At 45.1% G+C, this 25826-nt stretch overlaps 1 protein-coding gene across 3 annotated transcripts; it reads right to left on the bottom strand.

Moving 5' to 3' along the window:
• Positions 1–211: 211 nt before the first annotated feature.
• LOC119401478 (embryonic polarity protein dorsal) lies at positions 212–24177 on the bottom strand. 3 transcript variants are annotated; one of them, XM_037668315.2, is made up of 11 exons: positions 23858–24177; positions 21915–22046; positions 20332–20555; positions 18253–18401; positions 17801–17892; positions 17094–17237; positions 12282–12380; positions 11160–11393; positions 10392–10484; positions 7278–7343; positions 212–4946 (listed from the first exon to the last, which is right to left on the bottom strand). In XM_037668315.2, exons 2-11 carry the CDS (start codon positions 21943–21945, stop codon positions 4525–4527), a joined length of 1554 nt encoding a protein of 517 aa, XP_037524243.1. In that variant the 5' UTR covers positions 21946–22046; positions 23858–24177; the 3' UTR covers positions 212–4524. The 3 variants fall into 3 exon arrangements, with proteins under 3 accessions (XP_037524243.1, XP_037524245.1, XP_037524244.1); XM_037668317.2 differs by lacking the exon at positions 7278–7343; XM_037668316.2 differs by lacking the exon at positions 21915–22046 and having other exon boundaries at positions 23858–24176.
• Positions 24178–25826: the final 1649 nt, after the last annotated feature.

Here is a 25826-nt window from a genome sequence, read left to right as displayed (position 1 = left end):
GGTTCCCAATACATTGTATCCTATGGGAGCTATGCCGGGACCGGCGGAAAACGACGTAACAGCCGGGAAAACGCAGCAGTGAGGAACGTAACAGCGGGGTTCTACTTACTAACATCATCACAAAGGTACCAATGGTTGCTTCGCAAGAAACATTTGTGGCAAGCTGGCAGAACATAACATAACGTTGTGCCTCAATGCCCCTGTATGAACGCTTGCTGATAACTACAAGAACTCCAGTGTTCAGTAAGAATGCTCCTGCAATACTCCACGCAGCAGTGCCAAAACGTCTTGCACGCATGACGTCAGAGGTTCGGGACGTAACAGCTTTGACGATAGGGATTTCACAAGCGTGCCAACTTACACAGAAAGCATGCCAGGTTGCCGCACATAATGGTAGCAGTTACGAGTGAACTCTACTAGACAACTTCATTTGCCTATCAATAGCACACACCTGTAATGTTTACAGCTCAGCCACCATGTGACGATTCATTGTTATCGAGCTAAATGAGCTTTCGGTGGAGGCTACATTCTAAGCCACTGCACGGACTACAGGATGCCAGCAACAGGCGCGAAACATTCGGCAATGCGCAACTTTTTCACTGGTCACAGCCCAACATGATACATGTTGTCTCGGCAGATACAAAAGCGTAAGCACAGATAACTCACAACAAAATCACAAAAGCAATTATATAACAGATGCAGTCTCACACAGAAAAAAAACATGTAACATAAATCTCTTGAGCAATTAAAAAACGTTCAAGTAATAAAAGATATGGAATGTCCCAACGCAAATATCTATGAGTGCAAACAACGTAGAATGATTATGTAGGCATGAGCGCTAGGTCGAAGAGGCATTAAAAAAGAATATTCGGCACAAAGGTATTGTAAATACATGTCCTTGGTGCCTACCAAATGGAACTGTAATGCAATAAAAAACGACCAAAAAAAGTTGGTGCAGACATATTTACATAAAACTAAAATGTGCCGGAGGCGCTTGAATATTGCCCATGAAAGCACGCGACACTTTTAACTGAGCCCAGCATGTTAAGTGCTGATGTAATGAATACACAAAGTCAAACGTGCAATGAAGTGCTACATTGCACCGGAGTGTTCAAATTAGGACACGACAGTGATAATAAGTCACCGGTCAATCCACTAGTCATCAAACACCGGAAACAGCATGCGTCTTTCGATGTGTGTAAATAATGAAGAATGTATTGCACCACCACCAAGCATTAAAAAGCCTTGGAAAGGAATAAATGCGCCTCAATAGGAAGGACTTGTGAAAAACCATGTTTCATGCATATCACAGCTATTAAAACAATACAGTGGTATTAAAGCATACTATAAGAATGGTAAACTTCTGAAGTGTGCGGAATGCCAGTAAAAACATCATGAAAATGATCCTACGTCATTACATTAACGAAAAGACGACCGGAGACTTAACTAACCTCGGACCAACGCATTTCAAAACGGTACCGAGCGAGAATTCGTGCTGCTAGCTTAAGTGGAGGCATGCCACTATCTAAGTACTGTAGCAGCACCACTGTGTGTGACCGCGTTAACTACCATTACCAAGTGGTTACGATTCCTTCGCTGCACAACACTTATAGAGCATGATCCAGCAACATTCGTGCCTCGGCACATTCTGCGGGAAGTGTCTAAACATCAGGTTGCTTCGTATCTGAATGCGTCATGTGACGTTCCATAAGCAAATCTCAGAGTTTATGAATCAGTTGAAGACGGCAGTACGTGCTTACTTTCTGCAAGGGGGCACGAGCGTGCCGCCATTGTTTTCTTGCCAAACTAGCTTTCCTGGGTTAAAGTGCCCAGAAGCACAAAACTCTTTGAAATGTTTGCAGTTTAAGACGTAGCACACGTGCAAAGAATATTACCACTTTGCAGTGTGAGCGTGTGTCATGATCCCAATTATCTGTTTGCTTAAACTATTCCAGTTCATCGTGGAACACACACCTCAGCATGCAGATAACACAGAAACTTGTATGTGCCAATCTCTGATCTGAACTTTCACTTTCAGGAACAGCTGACAAACAAACGAGTTCATTGACGATATTTACAAGTCAGCGCACTCCTGTGATGAGAAGTGCCCATTCAAAAGTGTTTTAGAGTAATAAAAACACGACAAGTCACCGTTTACCCAGCGCTATCGCAACCCAACCCTTCCTCTTCAAATCAACAACCACGACAAAATGACTATGTCACGCAACGTTAGATGGAGCTACTGTATCTCTCAGTTGCCCAGGAGCCTCAACAACAAACCTGTCCCAGCATCTGGAAACGCCATTCACCGGTCTGCCCAAAACATGTTCATATTGCCTCAACAATCTCCACGAATAAAACGACACACAACGCGCACTTTCAAGGACATTAACAGACATTCAAACAAGCAAGATGGGAGTGTGCGATGAGAGCAGTGGTGCAATGAGAAGCTCGTAACATTCACAGACAAAGGTAAAGATAAAATGTCAACACTGTATATGGTGGTTCTCAATAAGAACATTGTGCCATCAAAAATAAAATCGATCCCTTCCACATACATTCGCTACCCCCAATGCATGTGCCGTGTTTACCCAATTCTAATAAGTCTTTTTTTTTTTTTACTCATGAAAATGGTTAGGAAAATTGTCAGAAAATTCGGAATATTAAATCTAAAGTACCACACAGGCAATGGAATGTTGTGGACTCCACAGTGTCAGTACCGACACACATAAATTAAACGGAATAGATTTTTATATGAGTGACATTAATTTTGTTCCTGAATGCAAGTCAAGGCCATGCTCTCTTCACCGCTATAAAGTCCGGCACATATTAGAATTAGGTGAATACAGCACGCAGAAGAGGCAATCTTAAGTAAGTGAATGCAGTTCTGATGGAATCCATACAAACTGATGAGGCGGCTATAGAGTGGAAATTGAGAAAGCCGACACTTAGCCACAACAATTGGCACTGTCGCCTAGCAGTCTCTCATATGCGCTTCAAGCAATGACATGTATATGATCAATCTAGAAGAAATGAACACTTACACGAGCCTGTGTGACCAAGGGTAAACAACTTGGGAATGAATGCCAAAGCTTTTGCTGCATAGCACACAGACTGTAAGAGCCGTTTTCACTCGCGGTGTAGGACGGAGTGATGTTCATCAGCATGTCAAGAGATCACAAAAATATAGCCGTTTGTGCACCTGCAAAGTAGACGCTGTAACAAGATCTCACCATAATCAACTGCTTGATGAAAGACGTACACATACCGAAATAATACGGATACTATTACAAGAATTCTGTACCCTTTCCGCGTAAATTTATGAAATTAATGCAGATTCCACAGAACTTCTTCAACTGTATATAAAGCATACAAAATTAAAGGAATGCATATGAAAGAGTTCAATAGAGACAGTCTGGACAAGCAAGAACATGTTGAACAAAAGATTTGATTACCGGCAGAGTTGAATTGCATACCTGACATTTCGCACTTTGCCGTTTTGCGCACAAGGTTGTGGGTTTGAGTACTGGCTGCAGTGCCAGAACCTTCCAACACTAGCATAACATTAAGCCACTTGTGTGCTGTGCTTTGGAATCATGTTAAAGAAGCCTAGGTGGTCAAAATTAATTGGCCGCCCCTTACCGCATTTCTCATGAAGCATTGCTTAGAGATGCTAAACATGTTAAACCATGCCAATGAACTGACACTCGGAAGTTGAATTTTTGATCGTTACAGGAGTCCTGTGTAACCTGAACAATGGCTCTGCGCAGAATGCGAAGCATCAAACATACAACACAACTTCATCAGCAAATTATATTGTCTAAGGAAAATTCCATATAGTATGTGGAAAAAAGAATCACATTTATAACAAAATATCCACTATATGCCAGTCTTCTGAATCTCATCTGGTATCGAGATGCTGAAACTGCGGCAACAGCATGATTTTAGGCATCCTTCGTCAGACAGGTGTGCACAGTGACAATGGATGAAGAGCAAAGCTGTGGACCTTGCGTATTGCATTCAGCCAGTTACGCATCACGTGAGACACCACAGCGTCATGCTTCAATCTTTACCAACACAAAAAATTTCAAAAGTCCTCGTTACCAAGCTCACTTCCTGCATCACTTAGCTCCTGGAACTCTCACGAGCAGATGACATGGACCACAATCGAGTCCTTATGGTTAGGCATAGCTTCATTCTGCGTAGTCAACCTAAAAGTAGGAAGGTTTCTTGCAAGCATCCCACAGCTGGGACACTATGTTCAGTCAAATTATAAAGTTTGGTCAATGCTCTATGCCTCAGCAGTAAATGGCTACATAGGAGAGCATGTCAAGTGACCATACCACTAGGCAGTCAACAACTGAAAAGGACTCGAAGCCCACCACACTGTGATGTCTCTCGTAATTTGCAGCAGGTGCCGAGTACCATAGCGATCACATATTGTTCGCCTTAGACCCGCACACGAGCATTCACAGCATTAAAAAAAAAACGCACACACACAGAAGCAGAAGATGACCACCGGCATTAAGATGGCTCTGTCTTGAAGACGCGGCTGCCGCCCAGGTCGTTGAGAAGTCCCCGGCCATCTTCCATGAGGTTTGACTCGCTCGCAATGTTGTTGCCGCTGTCGAACAGGCTCGCCGACAGGTTGACCAGCGACAGGTTTGGGGCGCTGGCCAGGTCGCTGAGGTTCATGTTGAGGTCACCCGAGGTCAGAGCAATGTCATTGGGGTCGATGCCAAGGTCAAGGCTGTCGAGCTTCTCAGCCGTTTCGACCACCTCAGGCTCGTATGCGGGCGGTGCCACCGCGGCCACTTCGCCACGATACTGAGGGTTGACGGGTGTCAGCTGTGCCATTGTCGGCGCACCGGCCTGCTGCATCATTGGGTGGTGCTGCTGTTGCATTGCCGTTGCAGCAACCATGGCCTCTGGAACGGGGCTACGACCTGTGGTTCACACAATAGAATGCACTTCTGTAATGACGACTTTACTATCGCTCATCATGTAGCAATGCCCTTTCATCCTCTAAACCGTCAGTACATGTATCGTACAAGATAAGAACAGCCTAGTCCCTACAGCTGCATGGGAGTCACCACAACATTGCAAGCATTGCAGAGCACCATTAATTAAGTTCTTGATTCTTGCGAGACAAAACTACAAACGAATTAGGAGGCACGCCTTAAAGGAGGACTCCATGTCAATTGTGACAACCTGAGATTATTTAACTGTTGCTAAAAAGTGAGAACTGTTATATTTCCATGACAAGCAGTAATGTCATACAAGCACAAAAAAAGCCAGGACGATATGAAAATAAAAGATCGCTTCATGGAATCTGACACTCAAGCTTTACTCTACATGTCCAATGCATCACATCAGCCTACTATGCAGAAACTAATGATAAAATTGGTGCTAAAGCATTCTAGAATGTACATTGGAGCCGAGGACAGAAGATCTATGCCGCAATGTAAAGGCACACACACACACACAAAAAAAAGTACAAATGTTAGCAGTACAGGAACGCTCTCTTGTTCGCACTTGTAGTCTGGTAAAACTTTAGAAGGCAGCAGCTTTTTGAAAGTGGATGCACAGAATCCTGCGCTAAGGGGTGCGCACTCTAGACTAACATAAGCCAGACGGCCAGTGACTCAGCCATGGGATGACGCACCTCGTAGCAGACTAGTAAGTGCAGCATTGTAGAAGACAGAGTTATCTTTCTCTCACAATCCGGCATACGCTGTAGCATTCCGATCAAGAGAGCTCAACCAAAATGGTTGTCAAGATTTAAAGTACACAAAGCCTTAGTTACACCCAGGAATACACATTTCTAGAAGCATGACATGTTTTTCAACGGGACAACTACTTCAGTCGCGGAGGCTGTGGTACTTCGGCCATCGGGGGGAGGGGGGGGGGGCTTTCCTGCCTTCTTTAGTTGTCCCCGAAAATAGTACCCATATGTATTTCTTTCTGCAAGAGCATTATCAGTAGCGTCCTTGGTTACACAGTAAAGAATATAGGACGAAGTGCAGACTGGGTAAATGTGTCTTGTCCACACATTTCCTTTTTTTTTTCTGAACTGCATAATCGAGTAGGCACCCTGCCCTCTTTGCATTTCAACTTCAGAGACTTCCACAATGTGCAATCCAGGTCGCCTTTGTCCAGTCTTCAGCACTCTGTTAAAGGGGCCCTGCAACACTTTTCCAATTAATCGTCTAATGGCTTCATTAAAAGAGCTCACTGCCTCATGAATCAACTGCCGCAAAAATTTTTAGAATCTGTCAAGTAGAAGCGAAGTTACGGGGATTTGCCACACACTTTAAGCGCTTTCCCTCTCCTTTCGTACTAGCGAGCGCACTGAAAGCTACGCAGGGAGGGGGATGACAAGGGAGCAAGGTAAAAGGATCGATAATTGGGCTAGTTGGTACATCAGCTAGTTGTTACATTGGGCTAGTGGTTCAATCGAACTGGGAGCACGGAAATGGACAAAAGACGACGAAGAACTACACAACACGAGCACCCGTGTTGTGTAGGTCGTGTTGTGTAGTTCTTCGTCGTCTTTTGTCCGTTTCCGCACTCCCAGTTTAGTGAAGGGAGCGAGAAGATGTGTCCCTTTGTCAGCATGCGCCCTGACCTTGAACACTTTCTTTTCATTTTTTCTTTGAACGCACAGCTTACTTTCAGTGTGATCTCGAGTGCGCATGCGGGCATGTGGCGGCACCCCGTAGCGGCCCCATGGTAACTATGCAGCTCTCCATGCTGAACTCAGCCAACGGCTGTGGACTTGGGTACTATGGCGCAGTGATTTGGGCATATGGCACCATTTGTAGAGAGAAGAGGGAACGATATCTAGCTGACATTGAGAATTAATTGTAAATTTCAGGCCATATGCTGCGCTGTAATGTTTTGTTTGCGTGTACTCGGGAGCCTCAACTACCAATCAGCCGCGTTTTCTGACAATGCTGAAAAAGTGTTGCAGGGTCCCTTTAAAAAGGACACCACTAACAACGTTCTGGCAGCAACTATAGACAAAGTGCTCCGCTTCCACCACCTGACGTGATAGCAGCCTGTGGCTTCGTGCCATGTCATTATGCAAGCACGGCTCCCGTGCTGGTGTCTCTTAGGAATGCGAAAGCTAATCCGCACATCCCTCATTTTTTTTTTTACTGAAGTCACATGTGCCTTAAATCTACGGCATTTCACTGGCAAACATAAAATATTTTGAACAAGTGGCAGAAAAAAAAAATATATGACGGCAAACGAAAGATGAAAATGGCTCTCACCGCTCTCAGGCCTTGCCTGAGTTCTGACCGCCTGTCTCATAGTTCTAGGCACGGACACCACTTGTGCTATAGGAACAGGGGAGGGGGCACAGTCAAGATGCCCACGTGCAAGGACCAGGAGGAAGGTGATGAAAACGGCAGGCAAGACAGAAGATGAATGCGGAAGGGTGGAAAGAAAAAAAACAAAACAAGAGAAACAAAGGCAGTGAGTAAAAGAATGTAAACAGTGGTGCAGTAATTAGCGAGTTCTAGATCCTGATTATACCTTACAGCATTCTGTAAATTATGGAATTTTCTTAACCTAAGAGTTCCGTAAACTATGGAACATAGGAGTTCCATAGTTTGATTAAAGAAGGAGTTAACAGAATTTCGGAGACATCCAAGACAGCTACACTGGTACCATCTTGTGACTTTCTTCAACCACAGCACACCACAAATGGCTCTGCAGCGCCAGTTTTTAAAAAATGTAGGCAATAGCAGTTCACTCTATGCTCACATATGTTGCTGCCAGTGCCTCTGCAGAAACAGACACAGAGCACAACAATTATTGTGACAGCACAGCAGGCGTCTACACTAGTTGCTGTCAGCATCACAAGATGAAAATACAAGCACTGTCGTGCACATCTGTGTGTCTGGTGTTCTCTATTACGTAAACTGTAATATGCTTCCAAAAAAGCCTAAGGCTTCATTACTTATATGCAGATCAACGGCCCATCCACAAACTATGCAACTTAAAATAAAAATAAGGTCAAAAGAATTCAATTACAGTGCATGCAAGGAGTGGTTAGCATTCCACAGCACTATCCTGCATCCACAAATCACCTCTGCAAGCAACGTGCGTAAGAGTGCTGTGCAGGTCAAAAGAAAGGGTAGAGAGGAGGAAGGTAATTTTTCGAGTGCACTCTGAGCAACTCACTATGTACTGTAATCGCAGGCTGGCAAACTCAGTCGACTCACTCAGGCTCACTGAGACTCAGATCAGGCTGTGAGTCCGAGTGAGTAATATTTTGGTAAGCTTGATTCCGAGTGAGTCCGGTTCAGAAAAATTTTAGTGAGTGTGAGTCCGAGTTTGGTTGAGGAAAATATTGGTGAGTCCGACTCCAAGTGAGCCCTAAGCGCAAGATATATTTCTTGAGCGAGTTTGAGTGAGCTCCACCTTTTATTGCTGACCTATGGTCCTATCTATTCATCTTCAGCATCACTGTCAGCCTTATATCGGCTTACGTTTCCTGCTACTCAAGTCTATTCGCATATATCTCAGCACACTAGCATTCATGCGCCACCTAAGTATTTGTTGATCAGATGCATGAGTTAGGGGGGGTGCCACAACCTCCCCCGCAAACTTTTCCAGGGGAAGTTCTTGATAAAAATGTCTCGTGTGAATCGCGTACTTTATAAAAACGTCCTCACTAGATTGAAACCACCGATAACTCGTATTTGAAGGCACAGGATCAAAAGCCGTATGATAGAACACCGATTACGTGTGATATTGGTGTTAAAGAGCACTGACACCGTTAATCGGAAAAGGTAATTTTACGTGGGTGTGAGTGAGTCTGGATGAGTAATGCGCTGGTGAGTGAGTCCGAGTGAGCCCGGTTGAGAAAAAGTCTAGTGAGTCTGAGCGAGTCCAGTTGAGGAAAATTTTGACGAGTCTGAGTGAGCCTTCAGAGCACAGTATATTTCCTGAGTGAGTCTGAATGAGCTCCAATTTTTTGGCGACCTATGACTGTAATGAATGACTGAAGCAAGAACAGAAAGATGCGTCAAGTAGTGTACCCCATACAAATCCAACTTATTCAATCACCGAAGACATCAACACTAAAAGTAGGCATGGAAACCAAAATCAAGTTGATATCAGACAAGCTTAGCTACCACATTAGTGGTATCAGTCCCCCAAAAATGCAAAAGAACAACTATGTGGGATATCATGATGGGGCTGTGTTGACTTTTGAGAAAGAGTCTGCTTGACACTTGAGTTACATGAGAAGTCGACAATGCTAAATTACAAATGTGCTCTGAACTGTCATCAATAAGCAACCATTCAGTCATAGTGATCGCAAAGGATTAACGCATTGCCTTGCCAGCCCTGCAATTAAACAAAAACAGCCCAAGTGTTCAAAAGCTGCAGTAAACGAATGTTCTCATTGTCTGACATCCTCCTTGCTCCAGCTTAGACTCACACAAGGCTCCAAGGCACGAATGGCGTCACCTAAATGCCCTTCACTCAACAGTGCCATTTATGTTAAAGTTAAGACAGTCCAGGCCACAAACAGGTACCCCTTTCAAAAGTGCAACCTTAAAGGGACCGACAACTGACTTTTCTCGACCCTGTTTTTTACGGCGAGACAGGAAGCTTACCCTTCGTAGCGTTTGTAGCTGCAGTGGTTTATCCTAAAAGCACGTAGTTATTTTATAAGCAGTATTTTTCGATCTGAAAGGCTCCAAACACGCATGAAGGCTTGCTCCAGCAACGCTGAGAATTGATAGCAATGCCGCTAGCCCTTGTGAAAGCTGTCGTTGTTCTGCTTTCGCAGGAGTTACTGTAGCTATGCTTAACCACCTTTATTTCGAGCTTTCCAGCCATTTTTGAAAATAGCAAGCTCTTACAATGAGATGATGTGGCTTTATACACCTTCTCGGTATTTGTACAGCGTTGTGCGCGCCTGCGACTAAGGTTGCCTGCGCCTGTGTCATGGATGGCTTTTCGCGGCATGAGATCATTACGCCAAGCGAAGGCAGCACCACTTTGTTGCATACAACTAACGCAGGCCTATATGTGCATTTTTATGGAGTAATATCTTTTAATATAAAGAAATGAACAATATTTCAGTACTAACAGAAAAGTCATCGAACGCATACACCAATCAATGGTCACGTGACCGGCTTCATCGGACCGTGTATGATTTTGCCGCCAGAGGCGCCAAAGGTCATTTTTCGCGACTTTCAATGAAGAAATCAAAATATAAATCCGCCTCTCATGAGATAAACAGGGTTGGTTTGAGTCAATGCAACGGACAATCTTTCCATCAGTGCAGTCATCTCATTTCATGTTCTGGGCAGTTGTCGGTCCCTTTAACATTATGTTTTAATGGTAAAACCAGCGATGGTACTTACCAGCAGATGCACCCAGAAGAACGCTCTCCTGAAAGTACCGGTCAAAGTAACCTTCGCCAATCTTGCGTTTCTTGCGTTCTATTGCTTCAGGATCTGCAAAATAATAGGAGACAGGCTGTTGGGAGCACTCCTGTGTACCTTCCCACCCCTTTCAATTTTAATATGCTCTCTAACAGTCATAACTTAAGTAGTTCATTAGTAAACTCTATTCGAACAGTTCAGACTATTGAACAGTTTCTAATGCCCACTCACATGGGTAATATATTGCAAAAAAAGAAATCTTCTTCAGCTGCACTGCACTGCTTTTAAGGATTACTGTCAACAGGGCTATCAACCCATAATTATGATTATGGGTCGATACATTATAAATGACATGATCATCAAATTACACTGAGTGCTTCTATAGCACAAGTAAATAGCAAATACGTCTAGCACTCAGTTCAAATGACATTATATCTCCTCATGAAATAAAAAAAATTGTTCTCCATCTGTTTATATCATAAACCTACAAATATAGATTTCTGAGAAAGTTTTCAGGTTCACGAAAAATGTCCCAGCCCTTGTGTACTTTCCTCAACCTTATGGGCACTCGCAATACTGATTTGTCATATCTTATGTAACCAGGCTATAATATTCAACACTACGCCAATATGTGATAGAAGACAAAGATGAAAATACGCAAGGATACAAGAACTTTTACACAACGAACTTTCCCTTAGCTACACCTTACATTACTTCAAAACATCCAAGTTCTGCCGTAACACCCACCCCTCTCGTTGGGGTGAAGGGTAAAGGCTCGGGGCTCGCTGAGGGCACCATCGGAAGGCCTCCGTAGGAGTAGGTGCACATCGACGGGCACGTCGGCCATGATGGGATCCCGGTAACGAGGCGTCCTGAAACAGATGGCCACCTGCTTGTGCACCCCGTTGGGCAGCAGCTCAGCCCGTTCCTTCCAGACCGTCTGGCCGTCACGCTCCTCCTCGAACCACACCTCAATGTCGTCTGCGCACAGAAGGAAACAGACGACGCTGGGACTCTCGCATAGGTTTGAAAAATTAAACCCTGGCGTTCTATGTGCCAGACAGGGGCGTAGCCGGGGGGGGGGGGGTTCAAACCCCCCCGAAATTTTCCAATTTTGCTTGCGTATATATACACTCGCACATACAAACGCACGCACAAACATACATAAAGTATGGTTGAACCCCCCCCCTCCCCCGAAAAAAATTTCTGGCTATGCCCCTGGTGCCAGAACTACATTATGATTATGTGGCACACAACGGATAATGTTTTACCACCCAGTAATCCTTTGTGCACTCTCACATCTAAGTAAACTGGCGTTTTTGCGTTCTGCCCCCATACAAATGCGGCCGCCGTGGCCGGGAATCAAACCCATGCCCTCGTGCTCAGCAGCGCAACACCTTAGTCGCTAAGCCACCACAGAAGTTGTACAGGCATGCAGCATCGCCTTCCCACGTCTACCACATAGCGTGAAACAAAACTGCATCGTAGATCAAAGCGGTGATCCTTGCAGCCTGTTCTCGTGCGATTTTCAACATGGCATACATTATTGGTACTAATGCATTAAGCTGGCTTTCATGCTTTCATAGACCTTTTGTGGCGTGTAACAAACTCATATATCTCAAAAGCAAAATTACAATCCCAACATGGCATGCACACATACGCTCAATTTCTCTATATACAGATGGCGTGTAGAAGTCACAAATGCTAGCTTTGTCTTTAAGATATTCTCGCAGCCAATGAGCTGTTATGGCCACAAAAAAAAAAGAAAAAAAAAACAGCACGAACAACGAAATTTTATATTCACTCTATTATACCTTGTCATTTTTTAAGATGAGGCCAGTATGTGTGAGAACAACACTGTACACTCACCTTTCGCGACCTTGTCACAGAGCAGGATCATCTCCAGGCCACCGGACATAGGAGCGCATGTATGGCTGAGTTTTGTGATCGTTAGGTCAGACATAGCCTCTGCGAAAGGAGAATTCAAAGGAAATAAAAAAAATTCAAGTCGGCAAACGCAAACACAGACAGCCTTTAACAACATCCTAACCCATTTCACACAGTTCCGCCAAAAACCTAGCTGCCCTTGCGAGTCAAAACTAGAGCAACGATTCCTTGAAACGCAGGTAGCACCGACGGATGCTTCCAAAAGCAAAAATGTTGAGAGCTTCTGAGTGCACCCACACTGATAAAGTGTGTGAACAAATTGTGCAAATGCGTACTGCTGGCTTTCAACCAGCAACCAGCACACTTTGATAATGACAAACATTGACTTCTTTTGAAGAATGTGTTGTTGGCCAAACAACAACACACTCTTTACAAGTTACCTTTCTTCCCATTTCAGAATAAAAAGCACCCATCTTTGCTCACATTTAGCAATGCCTGCACTCATTTAGTGGAGGTCAAATTTTACCGTGAGGCTACTACAGTGAAAGCTCGTTAGTTCACACCTCATTAATTCGAAATTTTGGATAATTCAAAATGGTCGCCGCAGTCCGGTCCGCAGTGCATAGGAGATCATGTGTAAAATGATTCGTTAATTCGAACAGAAATTGCCGCCTCTACGGATAATTCGAAGCACGCGCTGCCGAGCGTCATCATCGTCAAACACTAGTGGAAGCTTTTACGGCCGAACGATAGGTGGCACGACCGGTTTTTTCGAGCTTCAAGTGGCCTCCGAGCAAAGGGCGAGCAAAGTATGGCCTCCGAAATCCAGGGAGCAATTTTTTTTTTTCCGTAGCCCTCCCGCTATCTCAGCGCCTGGCGCCACTTGTATACGCGGGACCCGCGGGACGCTGAGGAGTCGGCGGAGTAGTCCTAGCAGTCCTAGGCCGCACCCGGCAGCGTCACTTTGTTCCTCGAGCACGTTGTTCGTTCACGCCGTCAAGCAGTCTTATTCCGCATCGAAGTTGCAAGATGCCGCGGGGAAACTACTGCGCGAAGACTGTCAAGGAGAAGGTGGAGATTTTGCGAGAGGTTGACCAAGGGAACTCGAGCAAATACGAAATTGCGAGGAAGCACGGCATACCTCCGAGCACGTTGTCAACCTACATACGCAACAGGACGGCCATTGAAAACGCCTATGAAGCCGAGGATTTTGGCGCCAGTTGAAAAAGGCTAAGGACAGCGAAGTTCCCGGAACTGGAGTCGGCTTTGATTATCTGGGTTAAAGAAATGGGAGCCCAGAGTATCGCATTGAGCGGCCCTATCATCATGGCCAAGGCAGCCGATTTCGCCCTGCGCTCGGACATTGAAGACTTTGTCGCCTCCGAGGGATGGTTTCATCGTTTCAGGGAGCGGCACAATCACGTATTCCGCACGTTATCCGGCGAGGCAAAGGAAGTGGACGCTGAAACATGCGCTACTTGGAGAAGTGACACCCTGCAGCAGTACTTGGAGAGCTACTCACCACAGGATGTGTTTAACGCTGACGAGACAGCGTTATTTTTCAAGTTGCAGCCAGACAAGACGATCACCTACAAGGGAGACAGCTGTGCCGGCGGCAAGCGCAGCAAAGAGCGTGTCACTGTTCTGGTCGCTGCAAATATGACCGGTACGGAAAAGGTCCCCCTTTTTGTGATTGGCAAAGGACTCAAGCCACGGTGCTTCAAAAACATTCGGCCACTGCCGACGGAGTACGCCGCAAACAAGAAAGCCTGGATGACAGGTGACCTATTCAGGAAGTGGCTACTGAAATTCGACAGGCGAATGGAACTGGGCGGCAGACGCGTTCTTCTTGTCGTCGACAACTGTTCGGCGCACAAAGTCGACGTTGAGCTGAGAGCAACAAAGTTAGTGTTCCTCCCAGCAAATACGACTGCGGCCCTACAGCCAACGGACCACGGTGTGATAAGGAACATCAAGTGCTTTTATAGGCGTCACATGCTGGAGAGAATGATTTTGTGCGCGGGCGACAGGAAGGACTTCGACATTACGCTGCTCACTGCCATGCACATGTTGGTGCGCGCATGGGAACAGGTGACCGCGACCACAATCGCAAACTGTTTCCGCCACAGTAGATTTGCAGCTGGAAGTGCGCAGGATAGTTGTGACGTCGACGTGGACGGGGCTGAGGAGCTCATGCCAGTGGCATTGCGCGACACTCTTCGGGGCGTACGTTTTGCCGATTATGTTGAAGTTGACACCGGTGCATCGGTGTGTGGTGCCCTGACTGATGAGGACATTATCGCTCAAGTAGCCGGTGCGCAGCCTGTTGCTGAAGAGCCAGAAGGTGAGGAAGAGGAAGATGACGAAGCGTCTGTGCGCCCGTCAGCTTCTGCGGTGATGGAGGCACTTAATGTGGCGCGTCTCTTCTTCAGCTTTGAAGAGGGTGAAGAGGATTCCCTGCGCCGCGTCCGCGCGCTGGAACAGAGAGCCGCAGCTGTGGCATTCAGAGAAAAGAAGCAGATGGTCATCACCGACTTTTTTGGCCAATAAATATTTTTCGTGCCCCCACCCCCGAAATCCACCCATTTTTGCTCACTTTCATTATTTCGAATTTTGTTTAATTCGAAATTGCTCAGCGTTCCCGTGGAATTCGAATTAACGAGCTTTTACTGTATCTACAGTCGGATACTACTTAAGAAGTCCGGAGAAGACTCGTGCAGATGACTGAAGCGTGGCAGCCGATCGTCTCCGCAACTAAAGAAATAGTCCCGTTCATGCACACGACCACATTCTCCGATGGCGGGATACTGGCCATGCGACTCACGACGTCAGTGTATAGTGCACACCCATTTGTGCAGGCTTGTGTGTGCCCATCTTTGAGGAGGAAATGCCGCAGACTTCTAAAGTTGCACCCGACTATGGACACACCATAGGTACACTACCATAAGTAAAAAAAAAGGAGAAATTCTGATGTGGGACAAAATTTTGTTGCTTGGACAAAGCTCGGTATCTTTGTCCAGCGTGTAAACTCCAAAAGCTACTTTTCCAAACCCTTCTCTTTCATTTTCACACACCATGCCATGTAAAGGGGCACCCGTCCATTGACACCTGTTGGCAAGTTGATAATGGCAGACAAAGGAGTTTCGTCCTCGGCTATCATCTTGCGCACGACCCCTCTTGTCACCCATGAGAGAACATTCCAGGGCACGTTATCTTGCATCAAGGAAGCGAAAGTGTTTTTCGACAAGAAAACCCGTGTACACATGTAAACGGGAACGGGTGCAATATGAACATACCACATGAACACATGGGTCAGTGTGAATGCAACTGGCAAATCCTGAATAAGCGCATGAACCTCTAAAATGAAGCCGTAATAGGTATTGCAGCTTGCCTAAAAACAGCCGAACACAAGTGGAAGGTTTGGTACAAAGAATTTCTTTTAAGAATACGAGCTGGTTTAGGGAGTGGCTTTGTTTCCAATATGTACAAACATGTTTTTGGACATAGCTGAACCTCTCAAACAGCATGGAAAAAGAAAAAACTTACGATATAGTCTTTCACAGCAGAACTGCTATGATAAGAGAGCAACGCTTGGAGCAAGGAGTGATAACTGTAGCCACTTTTGATAAGTGTTATTGTCTACATAAGTTGACAGCACTGGAATACTTGAAAACTATTGTCCCGGCCCCTCTCCAGGTGTGAAGTGCTATAATATTATTATTTTTTACTTTAATATTTTTTTACGTTGATCTTGAGCAAAGACCTGTAGGATATATGCACACTTCATTAACGATGATTTATCTTCATAAGCCGCAAACTTGGCATGGCACAAACTGACAATCCTGAACTGTCGCTGCGATCGCAGCAACAGTTCAGGATTGTCAGTTTGTGCCATGCCAAGTTTCCCTTGTGCCATGCCAACAATCCTGAACTGTCGCTGCGATCGCAGCGACAGTTCAGGATTGTTTCAGCAACTTCTATTGTTGAATGCACTTTCTTCAGTAATTTGCTTGAGTAAACCCTCTGGACACAGGTGGCATCTGGTAGCCTTCCAGAATCGGAAGACTTCATACAGTATGGTTGGAGATGGAACATTCACCAAATCATTCAAACCCCAATTCTTTACCTTTACGGAAATTTACGGATAGGCATGCATATCTAACATTATTAATACCAAGCACTGTAAAAAATACTAAGAGGTATCTATAATCTGGTTTACTGTCTGCATCTGCACAAAAATTTACAGATGGGTACTTGTAGCCTTAGTAATACCACAATCTGTAAAAAAAATTATGAATAGGTATCCATATCTTGCACTAGTATTATGACCTGCATGGAAATTTACAGATAGACATCCATATATTGCAGTAGTATCAATATCCGTGCAAAAATTTACGGATAGATATGCATAACTAACATTAATAATATTACTCTCTGTAAAAAATACCAGTAAGCATCCATATACAGCTATTGTCTGCATACGTATAAAAATTTACGGAAAAGTTTACTTAAGTAGCATTGGTAATAGCATGATCTGCAAAAGAATTTACAGGTAGGTATCTATATATTGCACTAGTATCAAGAACCGTATGGAAAGTTACAGATAGCTATATATGTTTTTACGGATACGTGTGCATATCTTGCACCAGTGTCTGAATCTGCTCATCAATGTTTGTGATTACATTTTCTCAAGGTCAGATTGTGTTATCAACATGGGAACACCGATGGCTCGGGCTGTACCATCAAGATGTTTCAATGACCAGTGACCAGGAGGTGATGGGGCGAAGAACTCACTGCGGTCATAAATGATGTCCGACACGATGGGATGAAGGGGAACAGTGAACTTCCCCGGCTGTGAGCCTTCGAGGAACACTTGGAAGCACAGGCGCACGGCGTTGAGGTCAATGCTGGCCGCCTGGTCCTTGTGGGCAAAGCCGTCTGCAATGCAGGAGCTACATAAGCATCTTCACAATAGGAGCAGCAGTGTTCAGAAGAACAGGCCTCGTATTTAAAAAATATTCCTTCCCAAAACCGTTTGTTAGAGATAGCACCACCCAAATGTGATGTTGCACGTACTCTTTGCAAGGGTGGCCCTTACAGGGGCCCCTGCAGCACTTTTCGAACACAGTGTGCAAACATCGCTGTGAACATGTTAGCCAAACTTTATCACGCTATACAAATTCAAAATTTCGTATCAAAAACAGCCAGAATCACCTGCTCCCTCTTTCGCAATGCCATCACCAACTACACAGCAAGCAGTCCCAGCAGGCATTAGCATATTTCTCGATCGAGAGAACATTCTCAGTAACCTTATTAATGTAAATAATTAGGAAATAATCATTACTACCAACGCTTACACCACAGGGCTTCAACACTGTCTTGACAATGAATTTATGAATTTTAAAAAACGGGCTAAAGTTCACAAATTCTTACAAGCCCTACATGCATAATCATGCAGGTCTTATGAGACTTCATACACAATTAATGTCACACACACTTACTTCGGAATGGGTCCACTCGAATGTTTTCTCGCTGGAGCAAGTTCTGCTCAACATCTCGCCTCTTGACACACTGGATGCCAAGGCTTGTAAAGCTGCAAGCCAACAGAATAGCACAATTTGAACTCCTACGAATGTAAACAAAGGCTGCAAAATGTTAAACATGAATGCATGCAATTGCGCTTCAATTATCTTCAATTTCAATTATCTCTTATAACTTTACAAATGCCTCTGGTAACATTCAATTATATTCACCTAATTTGGTGAATACATACACCATCTTACTCCAGGTCACACAATTTACCTACATTTACATTTAAACTCTTTGTGTCTCTTCGATACATCACAGCTATATCTCCAGCTCAGATTGACATTGCTGTGTTTTTGCACACACAGCTTTTACCACTCCGACACTCCTAATGCTAACACGTTCAAAAACAAGAATTCTAGCTCACGTGCACGTCATGTCTGGCTTGAGGTGTTGCGTGCAGATCCCGTTCTTGCAGCCCTCCTTGCCGACAAGGTTGTGCGGGTGCACCCGATACGGCTGGTCCTTCGTGACGCACGAGACGACGACCACGGCTGGCTTTTGCACACCCATCACCTGCGAAAACAGGATGGCACACAGAACAAACGTCAACGCTTTTTTCTTCGTGTTTAGTGCCAACTTTCAAACGCTAAATACTCGCCGACATATTTTCAAGGCAACAGAGGGAAAACTATCACTAATCAGTTACAACGTAAGAATAAACAGAAGCGCCACCCACAGCCATCAGTGTTCCATCCAATCGCATTAGCACATTTCCATGACACCAAGCACTTTCTGCGTGTTTCAGATAAGTTGGTGTTCCCATACAAACACAAGTTTGTCTCGCTGCTTTTAAGTAAAAAGAAATTGAGGCAGCTATCCTCCTTTCCCTCCTCCTCACTTTCACTTTCCTTTCTCACACCTAGCAACACTACACTATACAAGACGCTATACTCTTTCACTCTTGCCTCCTCGTCACCCCCACTTCTATTTCCCACCTCTTGCCATATTATACTACACTATACGTGGCTATGCTTGCTGTCTCTCTTTTTAACGCGAGAGCATCAAAGAGCTCGGTTTCGCAGAAATTCCAGTGTTGGTGTCGCCGTCGTTGGTTGTGAGCGAAAAATCATCATCCTGCCCGTTACCGAAAAATCGAGAAAGATGCAAATAAAATAACTCTTAGGTTCGAGTAATAATTGAACCCAGGCTGTCTGCGTGGCAAGCAGGCATTCTACCACAGAGCCACGCTAATGCTTGAAACTGCTTCGGAAAAAAAAAACACTATATTAATGTCATGCAGTGGAAGGAGTCTCATTAACGCATGTAATACTGCGTGGTGGAAGCGTAGAATTGCACCAGGCATCAGAACTTGTGAATTGCGCAACGAGTGGGTGCTTTAAAGGCCCACCCATTACAGAGCACTCAAGACATATTTAATCATCATCAGCTGTAAAAGCCTCAACAAAGTGAGCAGCTGCGTAGGTTCGCGTGTTACCTAACGGACGCATAGTGGGCTCTTCACTGATTCGCAAAAGGAAGAATTATGACTTAGCATTTAACAACTGTACTTGCAGTAGGCATTATAGGATAGTTTGAAACGGCCAATGTTATGGGCACAGTCGTTCGTTTCCTTACGGCACGGTTGAAGCATGCACCGAGAACCAAAGCCAGGCTAGCAATTGAGAAGGCGATGCACACGGGGCCTGATTGAGCTATCACGTTCTACTCTTGAAGGCGAGGCTCAAGCGTCCTCCAAGTTTTTTTCTATACCTTTTTGTGTATGTTTCTTCGTATCTCTTTCTTTCTATCTTGATCTCTCTTTTTTTTCCTTTTCTTTCTTTCTCTTTCACTCTACCTCTTTCTTTCTCTGTCTTTTTTTCTCCCTTTGCAATTGTTCCCTCGCCAATAAGAGTTATTGCATTCCCTGCTGGACAAATCGGCGCACGTGTTCTAGGAGCAAAGCAGAAGATGAAGAGAAAGCGTGTGCCGGTTCATGATGATGATAGTTTTTTAATTCAGCAGACACATTACGCCCGGCTTAAACAGCTGTGCTGTTAAAAGCTTGACTGTCCTGCCAAATTTCAACAGAGATTCTGGCATCCCTGCTTACCCAGAAGTCATATTTTAGGTAGGAACAACAAACCTGTAGTTTTCTATATGCGTGGTATTTTACATTAGCACAGAAAAAGCACTTGCGGTTTGATAGGAAACCAGCTTTCACGGCTCCCTAATGTAGGTGATTGACAAGCGCATTGTGATTTTGCAGGCGGATCTTGTATTTATTCTTAGCTTGTAATTTACTACAGATGCTGTATCAAAAGTGGTTGGTAGTGTTTCACGAGGCACCCACCTGTATTTCAAATGTAAAATTTTGAACAAAGGCCGCTCTACATTTACACAACGTGAAACTTTGCATGTCACACAGTCCTAAATATCCTTGCAGTTGGCCTTTCAGAAGGTAGACGCAACTGTCAAAGGTTGCAAAAGTGTTCACCATACATACCTTGATGGTGGGGTACGTCTTGTTCTCGGCGGTGCTGCTGACACCGACGAGGGTGCCCGGGTACCGGCCCTCACACTGGTACCGGAATCGAAGTGCTCGCGACGCGGGCTGCTCCAGGATGACCACGTGCGGCTGCTGCTGTGGCTGGGCCACCGGCAGCCGCGCCTGTTGGTCCAGGGTCAGGTAACTCGGCTCGGCCGCCATGTGCCGCTCTATCACCTCCGCTGCTCCATGCAGAGACGTAAGAACGACAATGTGAAGACCCAGTGCTGCTGAGTGCCAAGTCTCTGATGAAGTTCCGAGCAAGCAGAAAGCCCTTCAATCCCGTCCACTTTTTCTACTAGTCATACTTGTTGAAGACATCACAACTTCCCCTTAATTTTGAAGGAGTACTGACCCAATATTATTCTTCTTAAATTTGTTTTGTGTTACATGAAGGTCTGGGACTTCAAGATCTTGTAAAGCTAGTCCAAGCCACTTAGGTATATAAATGATTCAATGCAGCAGCATTTCTACAGTCACTTTCAGTTTAATTTTGAGAAGGTTATAATACTGCATCCTGGTGTCATGACTAATGGCATGACGTGTGGGTCATGAATAAAGATGTCAATATTGATAATGCCAAGACTAATGGCAGATTGATGTCATGACACCAGTCTGCCATTAGTTGCCATCAGCTGCCACCACTAGTTGGGCAACAGCACCAATAACAGTGATGTAACATTCACAAAAGGCAACTGAATGTGAAAAAAATTAACAACAGACATGTGACAAGGCCCTGCCCGATAAATAAGAGCATAGCAAAATTGGTTTATTTTAGAGTGCATGCACAACACACCATCATTTGCAAGGAAATATGAATCAGGACATCCATAGCACCATTCTGTCTAGTTCATCTTTTCCAAGGACATGTCAGCAACGGTGACAATAGTACGTAATTCAGGCTAAGGAGAAGACATGCAAGATTTGCTTATTGTTCAGTATTCATTAAAAAATGTCTGACCTGAAGAAAGGGAACTAAAAAACGAGGCATCTCCATTTCATGTGTTAAAGATGTGTACCTCCCACAGATGGCAGAACACTTGCAGATTACTGTTACTGAATGTACTAGTCAATGAAAACATGCACATAACCTCTACATAAAAGATAAAGAATGGCAAAAGACAGCATACAATAAAAAAAGCGTGTGTCAAATCCTCAGAACTGCATAAGCAACACCTTGACCAAACAGCAGCAGCAACAGCATGCAACTTGACAATGCACACTTGCTTGGGATTCCCAAAGCATGTCTTTCTGAGTGCAAAGCAGAGGTTGAGCAGTTTGCTTGAGCAAAGCTCAATGTTAGATGAATATATTCAATTAGGATAGGTTAATTTTACCATAAGATTATGGCAAAATTATGTTAGCAAATCTACGTTAGCAAACAGCGAGCTGTTTGTTACTTGAAAACGGTATGGTATTACAATAACTACCGTGGTGTTAACAGGCAAATGCCCTGCACTAGTCATCTGGTTAGTCAACGACACTGACGGAAGGTAAAACACAATGGTACAATATTTTGGTTAGTGAGCAGCATGCCTTACCTACGTCATCTAGGCTGACGTCTGTTTGCATGTTAGTGAATGGGCTGGCCTCAACTCATGCAAGAGGAAGAAATGAAGAAGGGTTGGCGCTCCGAACTCGGGTCCCAGTACGAACCCAGAGCGCCTCAAGACCTTTAAGAACAGGGGTTAAGGGTCAAGAGAGAAAGAGAGAGGAGGAGAAAAGAGAGAGAGCAAGAAAGAATGCAATGTATACTTTGCCATCAGCCCACTGTGCATATTTGTGCCAGCTGAGCAAGCCCCCAAATCCCAGCATCATACCAACAACACGCAAACCTCAGGTAAAGTTCAGGCAAAGTTGTGGGTCACTGCGCAGCCAATCACAAAAGAGAACTAGCACCACCAAGGCTGCGACCAACAAGTTGATGCCATGCTGAATCTCTTCCAGCCCTCCCCGAGATTACACAAGTTGTTTTAAACGTTTGTTTTTACCTTCCCCCATCTCTTAATGAAAGGTTACCTCAGGCAACTCTGCGTAGCACTGACTCAATAGCACAATTACATTGTTACTTTTACATTGCTAAAAAGTTTTATCTGGGCCCCAATATGTGGCTCGCTCGATAACAAGCCACAAGGTGCTACTAAAATTCTAGCCTTGCAATTTACATATTGTACTGTTGTTGATTGAGCTTGTACAACCACATGAGTGTCTGTTTAAAGGTTACTGTTTAAAGGTACCGTTTTTTTGCCTATTTGACAACCCTCATGCAAGGCAATTCTCAGGCTTTGCATGAGGGTAAAAGAAAAAATGAACTAAAATACGGAACATCGGCCACAGTCAGGGGCTAATCCTTCCGTGAACGGATAACGGACACGAATGGAACTCACGTGCAATCAGTTCTCGTTTCTGATTCGCTGCGAAGATCCGCAGCTCTCGCTGTACTGCGCGCGGAGTTGCGAAAACGGCGGCTATTCAAGCGTTAGATCCTGCAAACTGAAGTGTTCGTATAACACTACTTCCGTGTAGCAGCATATTTCGACTGTCTCGTAATATTCTAAATTAAGGTTCTCAGGGAATAACGATCATATGGTAGCCTCCGCCCGTACAATAAAAATGCTGGACGGTGTGTGCGATGCTACCCGGTGCAAAACAGTGGGGCTCTATGTAAGCTTGTCGGACAAGCAGCATTCGGATAACTGGTGCGAAAAGAAGTGTGAACGTTCACACAAATAGACAGCTGCGCACCACCGCTCTATAGATAGGCGTGTGTAAACACTGATTACAAGTTCACACACCGGTCCTCGTTCACAATCTGAAACAAAGCCATTCCAACAAAAAGGAAACGGCGCAAGGAGTCCCTTTTCTTTTTCTTTTAATCGTCCCAGCCGCATCGACATACGCGGGTTTCCAAAAACTTGGAAGGCGCCAATTCGCAACACCGCGCTGCTATCACTACGACGATCTTGGCTCGCCGTCCATATTTAGCGCGAGAGAAGAGAAAAAAATAATAAGAATTTAGCAACGAAAATAACGCCGTTGTACCGAGAAGAACCGGGACTGCGACTGGCGGATGCCAGCATTCGCATCCGCTCCCAGCGAGACCAACGCCAAAACTCCGATCTAGAGACGACACGCTTAACCACGATCAAAGAAGACACAACCAGCGGCATCGTGTCGACTCCACACGGTGTCAAGGAACTTCTCAAGGCAACAACGCAGTTTATCGGCGACGTTCGCGATCTCGGACGGCGAAACGAAGAAATAATCCCTTCACTTATGCGCGCGACAAGCCGATAAACACGCGCTAAACACCGCCTTATCTTTCTCAGTTCGTTTCGGCAATCCGGATTGCCGAAGGAAAGTAATGCTTTTCTGCCGCTATCTCGATACAAGCGGCATGTAAGTACTACTAGGCCTAGGAGATCTCTTTCGGGATAGAAACTTGTGACAGACGTTCGCTGGCGAGTCTAAAAAAGAAGCTTACCCTTGGATAGTGGAGTAAGCGATCAAGCCTATCCGCCGCTGAGAGATTCCGTGACGGGATGGCGCATTCAGGCGCTGGTTATGACGCGCTTCTGCTGGCCCTAGGGCCGAAAACACGTCTCGTAGAAAAGCGTCTATCAAACTCCAGCAGCGATCACGTAACACTGCAGCAAACCGCCATCGTTGGTCCACTCGAGGCGCCGCCGAGGACAACTTTTCACTGAATGACTCACGATAATCGCCAACTAATAAACAATACAAAACGAGACGGATAGTATCGGACAATCCGTCGCCGCGAGTTTTCCAGGAAAACACGTCGCTAACTCGTCGCCCATTGGTCGGGCGAGTACCACAGACATTTAAATTTGCATGCAGTTGAGAACTTCCTGTCGCCCTTACAATCAAAGCTGCAACATTTATTGCTCCAAAATTTGCAACTCACACTTTGTTGCGCCATCTAGTGACACATCTAAACACCAACTTTATTATATTTTAACAAAAAAATGCGTGTTTTTACTTTTTTTTTAATTCTTAGAGGGCGTCACAATTTTTTAATTTATAAAGCTACGGAGCGTTGTTTTAAGCGTTGTGGATTTCAAGCTAACTTTACTCTTAACCTTCGCGGATTCGGCCTCCATGCGGTTGAAATGCGAAGCCATGTCTTGTCTCGTACAAGTGCATTTTGTACAAGTTCACGGCCGTGACGACCTTGGCAAGCAAGTGCGAAGGAAAGCGTAATCATCTGCACACTGGCGAAGAATCGAAGACCGCCTTTCAAACGTCGCGCTACGCGGATCGCCAATGTAAAGTTGGTAACGTTACCAAGCAACAGCGTTTAAACGTGGGCGCCGCCATTTTTCGTCACCTTCGAAACTGGAAGTGCGCGCCAGTGCGCGCCTCCTCACTTGACGTCAATGAAATTCACGTTTTGATCCACGCTGCCTGCGCACCCTCGCCACGCCAATGCCACTTCCTTGGGTTTTTTCGCGTTCGGAAGAGCAGGGATGTTTGAAATAAGAATTAGCGAGTCGTTTACCTGGCTCGCAATGAAGCACGTCTCGTCCGCGCAGACTGGGGATTTCCCCTCGTGGAAATAGAGGCGAGGAATAAATTATCGGGCCTCGTTTAAAAATAGCAGCAAGTATCTAAATCTTGACACCGAGCAGCGTCATCCTCACACGCACGCCAACGTCACTGACTGAGTAAAAACAGAGTTGCGCTTCGGAAAGAACGATCGGCATCTGATTAGAAACGTTGGAAAATCCGGTACGCAAGCTGTAGTTATTACACCAGTCCGGTTAATTGGTTTATTATTTTACTAATCTGTTCCGTTATCTATGTTCACGATCGCTTCTCCTACGTGGGCATGTTCACGATGCTTTTCGCTGGTAAGGTGATTCGCGATTGCCTTGGATGTTCGTGTGCAGCGATCAGATGGAGTGGGTACAGATTCGATATAACGGGCTGTCTTGATTCGTTGACGAGTAATTTGGCTCGATCGCCTGATTTAGATTACCTGCAGCGATTTGCCTGCAGGACTGAAAGTGCTGGCACGTGTTCTCGGACATTTTGGTGAGTGGTAGAAGGGTCCAGAACAAACCATGCAGTGTTATCTTGACCAATGGATCAACGTCGGTGATTGGCCGTTACAGAAGTATTAGCGTAACTTCTGGCCTCCCTAGTGTTGGTCACTCTGGAAACCGTTTTGGCACTTGAGATTGGCTAACAGAATTTTGGCCACTCGCCAAGCTATTTTGGCAACTGCAGTGGTGGAACAGATTCCACCTTTCGGCGCAGGTACTGGCGCAGGTACACAGCAGACTTGGTGCAGCAGCAAACACTTTCGGCGCAGGGTTCAGCGCATGCATGCTTACAACATACTAAGGAAATTTTGACTGATAACAATGTACTGTCGGCAGGGGCTCAGCCTTTGTGGGAAAGCCCTCACAGAAGCATCTTTGTGGAGTTAG

Source organism: Rhipicephalus sanguineus, chromosome 8 (assembly GCF_013339695.2).
Source record: "Rhipicephalus sanguineus isolate Rsan-2018 chromosome 8, BIME_Rsan_1.4, whole genome shotgun sequence".
In the NCBI taxonomy this organism is placed as follows: domain Eukaryota; kingdom Metazoa; phylum Arthropoda; class Arachnida; order Ixodida; family Ixodidae; genus Rhipicephalus; species Rhipicephalus sanguineus.
This window is presented reverse-complemented; position numbering and strand designations above follow the sequence as displayed.